At 32.6% G+C, this 16,184-nt stretch overlaps 1 protein-coding gene across 2 annotated transcripts in view; it reads right to left on the bottom strand.

The window, feature by feature from the left end:
- Positions 1-16,184, bottom strand: part of ABCG2 (ATP binding cassette subfamily G member 2 (Junior blood group)) — an 897,562-nt gene that overhangs the window by 452,138 nt on the left and 429,240 nt on the right. For both annotated transcript variants that reach the window (XM_044061359.1, XM_044061358.1), the window contains one exon: positions 3,602-3,706. In XM_044061359.1, coding sequence (XP_043917294.1) covers positions 3,602-3,706 — 105 coding nt within the window. The remainder of the gene's footprint in view (positions 1-3,601; positions 3,707-16,184) is intronic.

The raw sequence follows: 16,184 nt of genomic DNA, 5'->3' as shown, positions 1-16,184 counted from the left end.
AAAAAGTAAATCAATTACTGGATTGAATATCTACTCTGTGGCATACTAAGCAATCAGAATGCATTAGAAATGCACTGAAATGCACTTCTGACAAGACAGTATAGATGTGTGCCTCTGTTAACAGATAATGCTAAAGCATGCCAGCATTCACTAGCACACTCTGTGCAGCATCAGTGCACAGACTTAGTCTGCATCAATGTGCTGCCATGATGCTGCCCATGCAAGCAGGCAAAAGAGATGTGCAATTTACATAACCCCAGAATAACAACTTTTTTTAAAGAATAGCAAAACATGACTATAAAAAATATCTGTTTACACTACTAAAATAAATGTTTACCTAATACATACACAACTGTAATTTCTCGGTGACATTCTTGATGCCTATAGAAATCACTACATGGAACATTTCCAAACAGAAAATATACATATTGATCAATTAAATCTGGATGAAAAATGTTCTAATATAAAAAAATTCCAGAAAATTAAAACTAGATCTGCAAGCACCCATATCCTACAAAGAAAACAAATACAATGCTGTTGTGTCTTTCGGCTTTTCCCGGTTAGGGGTCGCCACAGCGGAACTCTGGTCCGCTAATGATTGGCAGTAGATTTTTATGTGCCGGGTTGCCGGCCCTGATGCACAACCTTCAACGAAGGTACGCCCATTCATGCTCCACACAGAAGACACTCTAGCTGAGAATTGAACAGGACAACGTCTTCCTGTGAGGCGACAATGCTACCGCAGCACCACCATCAATAAAAGAGGATAAAAATAATAAAGCTCCAGGTATATATGGCATAATTATGGAAATATATAAACTTTTTCCTTCAAAGATACTATCCCTCATCCATAAAATTCTATTAGAAATTCAGTCACAAGTTTTAATACCACCCTCTTGGAGATATTCCTTAATCACACCAATCTGAAAGGAAAACAAATCTCCAGACCTCTGTACCTCATATAGACCTATATCATTATTAAATAATGATGATAAGATATTTATGACAATATTAACTAACAGAATGAAAATACCACTATCCAAAACAATAAATAATGATCAAACTGGATTTATATATCATAGACACACACACGACAATATTAAAAGGATAATTTATCTTACAGATTATGTAAGTAAAGAAAATAAACACTCATAATTGGCTTAGCTATAGAGAAAGACTTTGATTCCATAAATTGGGACTATTTATTAAAAATCCTAATGCTATTTGAATTTGCTGCATCCTTTGTTCATCTCCTAAAGAATATATATATATATATATATATATATATATATATATATATATATATATACACACACACAAATAATTTAGCGTATGTCAAGTTAGGTCATTTTACTTCTGAATCTATACATATAACAAAAGGCACTAAACAAGGATGTCCCATGTCACCGATTCTATTTGCTCTGGCTATTGAAATATTGACAGATTCAATTCGTAACAATTTAAAAATCAAAGGAATAGATGTTTATGAACAATTCAATTCTAAAGTAATTGTATTTGCTTTTGACATATTACTAACATTATCTAATACAAAAGAGACATTAGAAGAATTAGATATATTAATTGACAAATTTCACATGACTTCAGGACTCAATTTCAATAAATCAAAATCAAATTTTTTATTTTTAAATAAAAAAAAAGAACTGCAGACTAAGGGGCATCACATCATAGGGAAACAAGAATCTACCTTAAAATATCTAGAAATTTAGTTATGCAAGGATAAGACTGAATTAGTCTCAAAAAACTATAATAATATCATCAATAGAATTAAAATCTCATGGAAAAATGGAACAAAATAATATTAACATTTGAGGATAGACTACAGTTAATAAAAATGGTTTTAATGCCCAAGATCCTATATATAGCCTTGGCAATACAACTGTTACAACTGAAAGGAATATACTTAAATAAATAAATCCATGCTTAATAAAAATGTTATGGTTTCCCAAAGGAAACAGAATAGCTTTACTACATAGTATCAGACCAAGGAAACAGGGAAGATTAAACTTTCCTGCTTTAGAAACATATATAAAAGCATCAATATTTAAAACAATCTCAGACTGGGTAAGTCCAAATTACTCTGCAAATTGGAAAGAATTACAAACTGTAATATCAATAAATGAATTTGATTTACAAAAAAAATTCAAATAACAGATAAAAAACAATTTGCCATGGCAAATACTATGTATTAGTATGCAATATAACATAACTAAACCCACTAAAACTTGTATGATTAATTATTACATTGACTCATTTAGGAAAATTATTAATGCAAATACAGATTTAAAAATCTGGTTTGATTTTTTAACACCATTTATAGTCACAAAGAACTTTCCACATAAAATATATAGAGAAATTATTAATTCCTGGAAACAGAAAGGATTTGTTTGTTGGCTCCAATGTATCAAAGAACTAAAAGTTTAAGATATGCAAGTAATAAAAACAACATGCAAAATTCCACAACAGGACTGGTTAACTGTACAGAGTATTCTGTCATATTCGTAAGCTTTAAGTAGAATAATTAACAATTCGTCATTTAAAGAAAAACCTAAATTTATTAAATACATATATGAAATCATATATAATGACTTTGACATGGGAAATAATATTTCAAAATTCTACAAAATATTGATAAACTATAAAACAACACCCAAAATCTCATATTGGAAATATATAACAAAAGGACACTCAATGCAGTTAACTGAAGATATTAAAACAAATATCTTATTAGCAATAAAATATACATCCTTTACACAATACTGGAAAGTTTTTAATTGGAAATGCTTGCACAGAGCATTCTTAACCCCAGATGGAATCAGTAAAATTAGTGCTTCCATAAAAGGAATATGTTAGAGATGTGAGCAAGTACACAATGCAGATTGGAACCACATCTTCTTTGATTATGTTAAAATGAAGCCATTTTGAAATGGTATCAATAACTTTCTACAAGCTTTATTTAATGAATCATTTTATTTAACTAAAGCTCTTGTATTATTAAATGTGAACAAAGGTCCTCATTTGAATAGGTCAAACATGTATCTAGTATGGACTATACTTGCAATTTCAAGGAAGTGTATAACAAGAAGATGGAATACAAACACAATACCAACTTTGGAAGACTTCTACAGCCTACTGAAAACCACAGCATTACTGGGAATTAAAGTTAAAGAAGTAAGAATTTATCCAAAGCCATTTATCAACGACCCTTGGGGAAATGTCTTATCGTTGATTGACACTATACTATAATTGATCCGACAGTCTGATAATTGATTGGATATACTTGTAAAGTAACTGTATACATTAAAATCTGTTATAGTGTCAGGCTAATGTAAATAGTGTGCATAGCTATTTAAGATGTTATGTATAAATACTATGGAATTCATTCAAATGTATTTGAAAAATAAAAAACATTTTGAGAAACAACTGTAGTTTCTATTATGTGTCATCAGCTGCATTTTTAAAAACATTTCATTAGATCAAAGTAAAGAGAGACCTTGATGTGAAGCACTAATAAGAAGCAATATATCTCACCACATACATATTTTCTTTATAAAGCATATGAATGACAATGTAAACATGCTACCTATATCAATGTCTTCCTCCTTATTTGAAGCCACTGCAGTTGAGTCTCCATTAACGACATCCAGAAAAAAGTCTGCTGGGTTGTTGAATGCTTCACATGTGTATCCTGTGGGTTAAAGGATAATGCTGTTTAACAGGCTTAGTAAGACCATACTCCAAATCCTGCAATACAGACTGACAGTATAAGCCTTACTGCTTATTGACCTCACAACTTACAGACAGCTCAGATACAAATATTTTTGAAGTAGGCATTTCAGTTTTGGTGCTCTTCTGTCAAGGCAGCTTAAAACCATGTAGCATTTACCATGATCAAGTACAGATTGGAAAGGGCACTACCACAAGCAATTACAACATTTACAGTTAAAAATGATATAGATGAAAATAAAGTGCAAATGAAAAGTTGCTTATTAATATTCAGGTTGGCTTTTAAAATTAAACTTTATTTGGGTGCTAACCCTTAGACAAAAAAATGGCATCTCTTTGTGAAAAATGCATAGTTCTTTACAGTCTGGTTCACGCAATAAAATGTCTCTGTGGTCCCTTGTCTGTCTCCTAAAATAACCAAATCATAAATTGTTCACACACCATCATTGGTTATAATGTAGAGGTCTTCATGGCAGTTTTCGACAATCCTGAAAAAGGAGCAGAATTTGTCCACTAATAATAACCACCTCGGTGAGTGCCTGTTAGCGTGATATGATACTGTAAAATTTAGTTCTTACAAGTCTACTAACATAAGGTATCCCTCCATACTGTTCTAGTTTTCTGCAACATTTTTTTGGCACAGAAATGTGAACTTGAAATGAATAAGCCATCTATCCAAGCAGGCACACAAACACTTACTTAAGGCTAGTCAGTCATTCAGATAATCAATTTCCTCCACCAAAAATCTATGTTACTTCCATATATTATCCTGCATTTTACTCTGACCTGACCTTACTGCTTGTTGGCTAAATGATCTTGCTGAAAACATGCCCACCATGTAAACATATCAGAAAAAGCAAAGTACCAATATGACTCTGAATGCCGATTTTGTTCACACAAGCCATTCTCATTTGAAATACTTGGTAGCTTCTGCTCTGGTGAAAGAAAATATCCTGCCAAGCTACTCAGAGACTAGGGATGGCTCCCAGGCAGACAATATTTGCTTCATACAATATGCTTCACAGCCTCAATTGTTTTTGATAAGCCATTACTAAATGCATGAGGCATGATGATTCAAAACATCCTGACTCTCACCTTGCTATTTCAAAGAAAGGTTAGAGTCATAGATGATGTTGTGGTGATGGTGTGCAGTTTTACATATGAAAATATGAGCATAGTATAGGGATTAGTTCCATGTGAAATCATAGCAGTAAGGGGTGTTCACAGTGAACAAAGTAGCTATAACTGTTCCTGGTGGGGGTGAAGGTGGTACTGGTGAATGAAAGTACCTTATACTTTTATCATCTGTTCAATTTTAAACAGTTTTTAATCAGGCTTTGCAGGACTAATTTACATATCTGTGAACTGAGATGAAATACTTAAACATAAAATACGTTACTTTGGTCATTAGTAATGTTACCATTTTTTTGACATATACTTCTGAGACAGATGAAGTTAACAATGTTTCTACAATTGCTGGATTTGGAAGATGTGTGAGGATAAAAATGGTTGACCCGGCTGAGGTAGTCAAGTTATATGGCCATTAGTGTTTCTTTGCAGGGCTAGGGTGTATTTGTGTAAGGCAAACATGAATACTTTACTTATCACACTCAATAAAGTATCTGTAATTGATGAGTATGGATACTGATGTATATTATGACAACAGTTTGAGTGGCCTTTTTTGATTAAAATAGGTAATTTTGTCATTATGGGTTCGGATATTCTGTTTCACTGCTTGCTGGGAAAATGTTCAAAGCTACAAATTTAAAGCACAGACTCTAACAAAAGTTGCTGAATTAAACTCTGTAATTTAAACAATCAGGAAGGTGAATCCAAAAGAACACATGCACTTTTGGTTCTAAAAATGTATGGGGATGAGCATGGTTTGAGAATGGACCAGGGCCTAAGGTAACTTAGTCTACCACTACTGACACGTCCGCTTTTCTTACTTTGACTAAATAATTTATGAAACCCAAAAAAAGCACTATTCGTTGTGAGTCCAATACTTTCTTTATTTTAATACCAAATTGAGCTACTAGTCAGTGATTGGTCCAAAATTTGAACAGTTAACTAGTCCAATAACCTAATTAATTTTTAAGTTTCCTTTTGGTGTTTATTATAATAAGGAAAATGTTTGTGAGTTAACAACTATGTTTGATAAATGGGGGCTTGAATTGATTATGAAAACTGTTTCATTTTATGAGAAAATGGAAGATGATTTACAAAGGGAAGTAGAAAATTTAAACCAGATGATTGTAACTGACCTATTGTTTGAACAACACCAGGGTTTATACAATAAGATTTTAAACAGGGTGGACAGAAAATGTGATGGGACATTTAATAAGAAAGCAAAAATGTTGGACCGAGATTTAAAACAGTATCAAAGTGGTAAACTATATCCTACTGATAAACTTTTTGTTTATAATCAAGGGAATATTGATGTTCCATCTCCCTTTAGGTCAGTTAATGAGAACATTCTAGGCCCTATAGACTTAGAAATTACTGGGGAGGAAGAAGAATGTTTTGAAAGGGAAGAACAAGTACCTTTTGAATATCAGGATTTTCCCTTACCCCGACGCTCCAAAAGAATAGCGAATCGCAAGCAAGCGACCTACAACAAGGTATTCCAGAAACACATGGAGGCCCCAAGGTGGTAGTGACTTCAGTTTTAAATGAGAAATCTTGTAACAAGTCAATACAAAATGTTTTGAACGGTTTCAATATTTACAATTATACCGATAGAGAAATCTTGCCAGAATACTTTTCCCTTTTTTCTAAAGGTTTTAAGTTTGTACCCACTAAAATTCCAGATATTGCTGACACCTTAGTTGATATCCAACTTTACATGAGAAAATTGAATTTACAATTATTGCATTCTAAGGTTACGAAAGTAGATACAGACTTTTCTAATGAAGTGTGTAAAAAAAGAAGTATGTTTAATCCCCCTTTAGACCCATTAATTAATATGTTTGAGAAGGTAGTTAAGGATGACATATATAAAATTTGGGGTAAACACAAGAGAACTTTTCATAACCTTAGTAACACAGAAAGAATCCTGTTGCAAAACTTAAGAAATGATAAAAGCATACGCATAATGGCGCCGGACAAAGGGGGTGGTATTGTTTTATTTAACAGTACTGATTATACCAATATTATGCAGGGAATTCTATTTAATGTTAACAACTACTCCATATGTTCAAAAAATCAAATTCATATAGCATATCAGAGAATTGACAGTTTTCTGTATGAATATTTGATGGAACAAAGAATTACAGGGGTAGTTTATGATTTTTTAACTAACAAACATCCAAAAATCCCTGGCATATTTGGTATACCTAAAGTACATAAGAGCTTAGAACATCCACCATTTAGACCTATAGTGGCAGCCACTGGGTCTAAAACCCACAATTTATCTGTGTATGTGGACAGGAAGATCAAACATGTTGTAGAAAGGTGTCCACATTTAGTCAAGGATTCTTGGGATTTTTTGGGTCAACTAAAAAGTCATATATGGAATGCTGAATGTTATTTTGTAACCATTGATGTAATGGACTTGCTCTCTTGTATTCCTAAACAAGAAGGGTTAGGTTATTTTGAGGAGACTTTATATAATCTGTCTACTATGAATGGTGATGAAATTAAGTTAACTTGTGAAATGATGGAACTTATATTAGACCACAACTACCTCTTTTTTGAGGGAGAATATTTCCAGCAGGTTAGAGGTATGGCAATGGGTGCTGCCTGCGCCCCAACTTATGCAAACATCATTTTACTAGGATGGGAGAGAGAATATGTGTTTGGAAGTGAATATTTTGATTATATTAATTACTATTGTAGATTTTTGGATGACATTTTTATTTTTTGGAAGGGAACAGTTGAAACTATTCCTTTATTCATCCAATATCTCAATAGTACTACTAACTTTTTGAAGTTCACTTTTCAGTTTGATGCTAATGAAATTAGTTACCTTGATACACTCATTATTAAAGACAAGGACAAATTCAAATCAAAAATATACCGTAAGAAAACTTTTTGTAATAATTATCTACATTTTAATAGTCATCATCTTTTTAGTCAAAAGAAAAGTATAATTAAGGGTCAAGCAATTAGGGTAGCTAGAATGACATCTTCTGTGGAAGACCTTCAACCTGAGTTTGAACATCTAAAAAATATGTTTTAGGATAGGGGTTACCCTATGGGTCTGGTGGAAAAAACTCTTTATGAAGTATATGTTGAATGGGGTAAGAGATATACCCCATTATTAGGTAAGGGATTAAATAAAAACAAAAATGAATCTTCTGGGAAGATTGATAAAAAATCTAATGAAACCAATTTTGAACATACTTGTATTTTACAATATAGTCCCCTATATCAACAAGTTAAAGATGTTTTGCATAGGAATTGGAGCATATTTAAAGTTGACCATGACAAATATCAAGTTTTGGGTGAAAAACCAGTGTTTACCACAAAAATTGGATTTAATCTGAAAAAGATTTTAGAAAGTGGATCAAAATGTCTTGTAACAGATGAAGCTACTAATAATGGTACTAGATGTTGTGGGAGATGTAAATATTGTTCTTACGTTTTACAGGATACTAAGATTTGTTTGAAAAATCAGAATAACAATACAGTTTACCCTAGGAGAGGTAACTGTTTTTCTAGTAAGTTAGTTTATATTGCTATGTGTAACACTTGTAGCTCTTTCTATATTGGGAAGACTGAGAGGCTTCTCAAGACAAGAATTTATGAGCATTTGTATGATATAAAAAATAAAAAAGTTACAAATGCTTTGTATAAACACAGCATGACATGTAATGATCATACAGGTTTTCATTTTGCTATTTTAGATTTAGTACATTTGGAAGCCAGAGGTGGAGACTGGCAAAACCTATTATTGAAAAAGGAATTGATGTGGCAGCTTAGGCTTGCAGCAAATTTTCCCCCTGGCTTAAATGAATGTTTGAATTTGGCACCAATTTTGATGGAAAGGGCAGAACAAGTTTAAATTAAAAAAAAAAAAGAAACTGTAAACATTTGTATATACATAATACATATTTATCTACTTGTGATATTTGAGCCTTTTTTCCTTGTACATATTGTATTATTACAATGTTTTAAGATATACATAATTTTATTGTATTTTATTTGATGTTATAAATTAACCTTTGGTATTTTAAATCTTAATTAGGTTATTGGACTAGTTAACTGTTCAAATTTTGGACCAATCACTGACTAGTAGCTCAATTTGGTATTAAAATAAAGAAAGTATTGGACTCACAACGAATAGTGCTTTTTTTTGGGTTTCATAGTTTTCTTCAAGCAATATTGCACCTTTTTTTGGTTCATAAATAATTTATGAAAGTAAAACACATTTCTGAACATTTTTCAGAAACTAAATGTGATTTCATAAGAAGTATTAAAGAATACTGTATGTTGAATTTTAGAAAATATTTTGTTCCTTTTGTTGAATTGGAGGACTGCAGTTAGGAAAGAGGAGTAGCAATGCTGACTCTTACTTATGTAAAGAATAATTCTTTCTGGATTTTCCCTATAGGTTTTTAATTCCCCCAAGTTTTAAATTAAATCACTAATAATAAGAAAATGTTAATGCATTGAGCCATATACGAAACTCTGAATCAAATACTATGCACAACAGAACTGTCTATTCTACTGGTTAAAAGGGAAATATGTTACTAGAGGTTTGAACATTGGTTCTAGATGATTGTGATTGTTGAAGTGACACCCCAATCCCATGTGCAAACATGGGAAAAGGAGGTTGTGGATGGTTGGACAGATGGATTTGTTAACTGAATCAGATTTCTTAATTTATATATTAATTGATCTTATGACTGTGAACATTTTATATTATATGATTACTTCATATCAAAACAAGTCTTAGTTGTAAAAATTATAGTTTGCGTGGCTTCCATTTTACTCCATTTAAAATTTCTTAATATATTGTTCTGTATGATGCTGGTCATCTCTTGTTCTGATTTTAACAAGATATTTGCCTAATGCTGCACAATAGATTAATATTAATGCAGAAATTAAGTTGAACATGAACTCAGATTGTTGTCTTGTTGAAAAAAGGGCACAGAGGTATAATGCTTTAAAGAATCAATTGTGATGAAAGAAGTCATCCAGTGATTTCACTTATAGGACCATTTGTCTTCACTATTTAGGTGTTCGGTGTCTGGTAAACAAAACAAAAAAGCGTGCTTCCTTGCAAATTGAGCAAATATCTGCAAAAACAAGAATGCAAAATGGAGGTAACCTGATGAAGCGCACTTGTTAGGTGCGTGAAAGCGCTCGTTCTGTTTAAAATAAAAGTTTCTTAACTATCGTGGTGGCTCCAGTAATTTGTTGGAATAAGGTTAGAAAGGATGCAAAGAATATAAATTTGTGTGGCAGCTAAGACTTAGTCGCAGCAACTCTTTCTAGTGACTTTATTATACCTAGATATACCTGATCCTTACAAAACATCACTCTATATACAACTGAAATTCTGCAAAAAGCAAAGCAAGACTAAAGAACAAGGTAACACAAAACCTAAGCAAAACTACATAAAGAGGAGTGAAATACCAGTACCAAAGAAAAGGGATTTTGTGTGATTACTCCATGTGATCTAAACATGGCCAGTCAATCTGATAAAGCAGATTGTATTATGCACTGGAAAAATATTGTCAGTTGACAACAAGAAGTTATTACACTAAATGCTTTCTTTTCAGTTGTAGTTCCCAAGGCTGATCTTTTGAGAGTTAAGACCCCCGGCTCTTTTTTAAATACCATTAGTGAATTACCACTTGTGACACAGGCAAACTTTCATTTATATAAAAGTAAAAAAAAAAAGCATATTAACAAGTTCAAATGTATAGACATTATACCTTGCATATATTCTTCTATACAATATAATCAATCCAACGGTACATAAATTGTTCATTTCCTGACTTTTCTTATACCTTATTCCTCCTCCAAACCATTTTCTGCAAGTATTGTTTCCACATTTTTTTCTATGTAACATGCTCCTACCCTTTTCTAAAGATCCCACTTCCTGTTCTTTTATCACTATCACAATATTTATTACTTCAAGTCCAATTAGTTTAGGATTTGATTTCCATTTTTTTAATAATTCCTTTTTTGGCAGCCACCAGAATTAAACTCAACAATGCCTTACTATGTCTATGCCATTCAGATTCTGTAGCCCATCTCAAAAAATAATTTCCTTAGTTACACTCATTTGCTCACCCAAAATTCCAGACAGAGTACTCTGTAGGAAATGTTTAAAGTATGCCAGCTCAGTACACTCTGAAAACATATGCTCTCAGGTACCTCTTTCCTCCCCACCACACCTCCAACAATTGCAATCTACCTTAGGAAAAAATCTTTGGTGCCTCCTTAGGGTACAACAAACACTTCATAGCAAAAATCCTAAATCTTGTACAGTACACTTTGCTGCATATTAGGGATCTGTGTATATGTCCTCCCATTGTTTCTTTGTTTCTTTGTTAATTGCTTATGCAATCTCTCTTTCAAATCTTTTCTGACCTCCTCTGATTGATTCCTATCATTAGCATGCAATATTTTATATGCCCTACTAGTTATCCCTTTTTTAACAACAGCTTCTGTTCTAGATTCAACTAAAACACAACCACTGCAGATCTTTCACTTAGGATTCCTCTATCACCTTCTCTTTGTCTATACTCTGATATCGATCCCTGATAGGGAAGGCAGTCTCTAGCCTGCATTCCAAATGTGTTCTTGGTGTCTTCCAATTCTTTTACCTTTCCTTTTCGAATTACTTGTTTCCAATACCTTGGCTCCTTTGACAGCTTCTAACAGTAAATACCAGCCCCCTCTTACCTATTCTGTGTTCCACTAACTGCAGTCATTCCTATCAACAAAATAACCTTTCTCTATTCCCATGTTGGCTTAGTTCTTAGTATACTTTCAGCTACTTTATGAATATAATATTCTGAAGGACAACTGTTATTCTCCTTAAGGATTTGCATCCAAAATCCCATTCTCTGTTTACTTCATGAGCTCCCCATCCCCTGCTTCATCATCATCCCTTTCCTTTGTGAACTGTAACTTTTTTCTTGTGTTATGTATAAGAGCCAAAAATACTTGTATATCTACTGCAGACTAAACGACTACCAAAAACCAGCAAGGATATTCCAATGGCCAATAACCACATAAAAGATACAATGTTAGTGTACCAACACTTTATTACTGCTTTCATCAATAACTGACTTCCTCAGAAACATAATTTAAACTGTAAAAATACTACACCTTAAATACCCCACATTTTGGCACCAGAATGCCAATAATTCAATTAAATTAAAAACAATAATTGATTCTTAAACATTTCAATGAAAATACTTTTAAAAGCACTTTTAAAACGACAGTGTGTAAATGCATATAAATATATAAAATTACACAGACTGTAAGAATCTTCGACAATGTCATTTTAATTAATTTTTCTTTACTTTCAGAGACCTGTGCTTCAAAAAGCACTTTATATTAACTAAGTCATTCAGGCCAGGTTTTTTGTCAGCATCTAACATTATTTGCCAATAAGTTTATTTCTGCTCAAGTAGGTTCCTAAAATCACACCCTCTCAAATCTCTATTCCCAACTTCCAAAACTGAAAACAAAAATGTTTTTATATTTAATGCATTCCATGGTGTGCTTAAATAATGCACTGTTACTATTCCTTGTCCTAACATCGTATACATGTTCCCTTATATGATCCTTCAAGGAACGTGTGGTCATTCCAACGTAATATGCCTCATACCCACTGCACATCCCAATATAAATGACCTATTCAGTTTTACAATTGACATACCCTGGCACTTTAAACTCTGTTCAATGTGATCTAGAGATACATAAGGTCTCTCCATTATGAACCTGCAGAACCTGCAGGTCCCACATTTATACATTCCCGTCTTATGAGTATTAATTCTATTAACAACTTTAGTAGATTGATCGTTTTCTAATAATTTTTTAATATTAACCTGATTACTATAAACAAAGTTTGGTTTTGTACCTACTGCCTTTATTAAATCAGTATTACCTTCTAAAATCTTCCAGTTCCTTTGAACTATCCCTCTTATAGCTGAACAATCAACCGTCATGTCCAAATTCAAAGTAGCTTTAAAATCTTTGCTTGCCTTAGTAGTCTTTAAAACTAAAGGAAATCTTAAAATAGGAGGGTAAAATGAAATTCTTTTTTCAAAAATTCCTGTTGTATTTGATTTAAGTATTCCTTATCATACCCCCTCTCTAAAAACATACTTGTTATAATTTGGACTTCATCTACAAGATCCAAATCGTCCGAGGTCATCCGACTGGCGCTGATATATTACCCTTAGGTATGTTCTTTTTCATAAATGATGGGTGGTTACTCCTATTGTGTAAATAACCATTGGTGAAGGTTTCTTTCCTATGAATTCTACTATTGAACAAATGCTTTTCTGGTTCCCATCTTAAAGTAACATCCAAGAAATTAACTGTGTGCCCACTTGCCCCTACTGTAAATTTCAAGTAGCCTGACAAGGCATTCATATCAGCAAGAAAATCCTTTGTTGTCATTTCCGTGACTTCCAAAATAAAAAACAAGTCGTCCACAAATCTCACATAAAAAGAACCCTATATTTCTTAACCAATTCAGCCAGAATAGTGGACTACCATTCAGCCAAAACTATGTTGGCATATGCAGGAGCTGCCGGGGAACCCATCGCTGCAAGTTGTCTGTAATAGGTACGGTTAAATAAAAATAAATTGTTGCTTAATACTACTTCTAACATGTTACACAAATGATTCACCTCTGAGTTACTGATCTTGGTATTAACTGTCAAAAAGCTTCTAACTGCCTCTTTTCCCTCCATATGAGGGATACAAGTAAATAAAGAAACATCTACAGTTAAAATAACTTGTCGTTTCACATCAAAGGTGAAACCAGATAAAAAATCCCTCAGTTTTGCCAAAAAATCTGAAGAATCTTTAATATAGGATGACAAAGTCTGTACTAAGGGATTTTATTTTTGCCACCCATCCCTCATATATTTTCCTAATTAACCTTATTATTGCATCAAGGAATGCAAATGCTTCTACTGCTCTTCTCACAGAATCCCATCTTACTCTGTCAAATGCTTTCTCTGCATCAAGACTCACCAACAACAGTGGTATTTTCTTATATTATGTTTCCCTCTGGATCATCATTGTTCTATTAATGCCCTCAAATGTTTGCCTCCCCACTGCAAAATTACACTGATCCATATTTATTTATTATATGTTTTTTCAAACAAAAGGCACTAAAACACACTGAGCTAACTCAGAGGGAAATACTTTTATTATCACAAAATGAGGTGGAGACAAGTACATAAACGCTGAACAATACAATGCATTTTCATCCAAGACTTCTTCAGATGTATAAAACCCACCTAAAACTACTTCCCTTTTATATTTAAACCATCCCAAACAACCACCAGTCATACAATAACATCAATTAAAATGAAGAGCCTAATATAAATGAATAAAAATCACCATTCACAACTACCATTTTAAAATATAAAAAAATTCACCATGCTGTTAATAAACACTTTTTCTGCCCATTAGAGTCACACCTCAAATACTGAGTGTACTCAAATCCATGTACATAAAAATAGTTAAAAAGATACACCTAAAATGTTAATAGGCAAATGAAATAAAAATAAACATAAATAAATAGCACCATCTACTGTCCAACTATACAATTACACTTAAGTTAAAAACACTGTTGGTAGTTCAATAATATTTACCTAAAATATAAAATGAAAAATATAATTAAATAAAAATCCAATTTCACTAAAAAACCTAAATTCAGCCAACTGGATATGGTAATCCTAACAAAAATGCATTAAACAGTAATCCTTAAAGCCTTGCTGCCCTTAACTTCAATACAGGGGTGAGGGACACATTGTCATTCAAACCTGGAGGTCTATTTGCCTCAAGAATAATTTGCCAATAGACCTCATGATATTCTATTCTAGTTTCCCATAAACCATCTCTGGTATCCATAGAAATTTCCTCCAATAAAAAATAATTAAAACATGTATACATTTTATCTTATCTCCATTTCAAAGTATACCACATTTTATACATCTTTTTTGTTTTAATAAAAACGCTAAAAAAAAAAAAACACCCCTAGAACACCCCACAGACTAAGTGATATAAACACACAAAAGTATTTATACCTTCAAATAATTAAGTTTAACCCTCATAATAGGAATAACTGTCCCAAACAGACAACTGCAAACACAGGCCTTATCCAACATAAAGTTGAGGTTATCCATGCTAAGATGCATGTTACTGCTTACATTCCTACTAACACTAATTTGTGTTTATATCTTTATTCCCCTCCCAGATGTGAAAAACAGCTTTCATGCTTTCAGAAAATATTAACTTTTAGCCTTGAAGAAACCATTGATTTAGCTTTTTATTGCACTATAATCATCTTGCTTCCATGGAAACATAAGAAAAAATGAAGTCCTCAGCTGAAGGCTTCTAAAGACATTTATTGCTAAAGGAGAACTTTTCATTACATTTAGTGTTCTCTTGTTTACCTGTTTCCACTTAAAACATGTTATTAGACTAAGCCAAGGATCTTAATCCAGACATTTGCCTATGCAAAAGTAAGGGGAAACATATTAGCTCTATTATATATTATGATCTGTGTACTTTTGCACTAAATCCCCCACCTCAGCAATCCAAGATTATTAACTTAAACATGCTTTTGATTAGTTTTTTTCTTATTTTGCATTACAATAACTACATTTATTATTATTAAAAAAGAATAAAGAAACAAACAAATGGCAACTGTTTACTTTAGTATCTTTATGACATACAATAACCAAAAACTATAAAACATGCAATTTATATCATGAAACATTATACAGAAATACTGTTAAAAACAGAAACTGTTTCACTTATAGGTAACTTTTTCTTTTCTCTTCCCCTCCCCTTAGAGTCCTTCCAAACATTAATGGCATGAGGTAAGGCAAATGTTTTTCAGTTGCTCACGAGCTTAACAAAGTCAACAAAAGTCCATTCTTTCCACTTTTTCTTGTACAGCCATATTTCGCAAACATGCCTGATACTTTGTGATCTCACATTTATTCAATGATTTCTGTTTTGCTGGTCTTCTTCCTGTTCATCTCAATCTCCTAACCCCAGACTCTGGTTCAAGTCCAATGTAGTCCCAATTCTTCTAGTCAACACCTGTGCTTATTTCTGTCTCTCAAGCATTTTTCTTTAGAACATTGGAAAAATTTCACTGGAAGGTCTCTCCATGTGCTTTATTATCAAAAGAATGAGGCACAGAGTCCCCTTCTGCTTCTTTGCTCACTTTTTATTGAACTAACTTTTGTATTTCTTGCTCAAACTGTTCTGCATCAAAAAAT

This window comes from Protopterus annectens, chromosome 2.part0 (genome assembly GCF_019279795.1).
Source record: "Protopterus annectens isolate FY-2018-M chromosome 2.part0, PAN1.0, whole genome shotgun sequence".
Taxonomy (NCBI): Eukaryota; Metazoa; Chordata; order Ceratodontiformes; family Protopteridae; genus Protopterus; species Protopterus annectens.
This window is presented reverse-complemented; position numbering and strand designations above follow the sequence as displayed.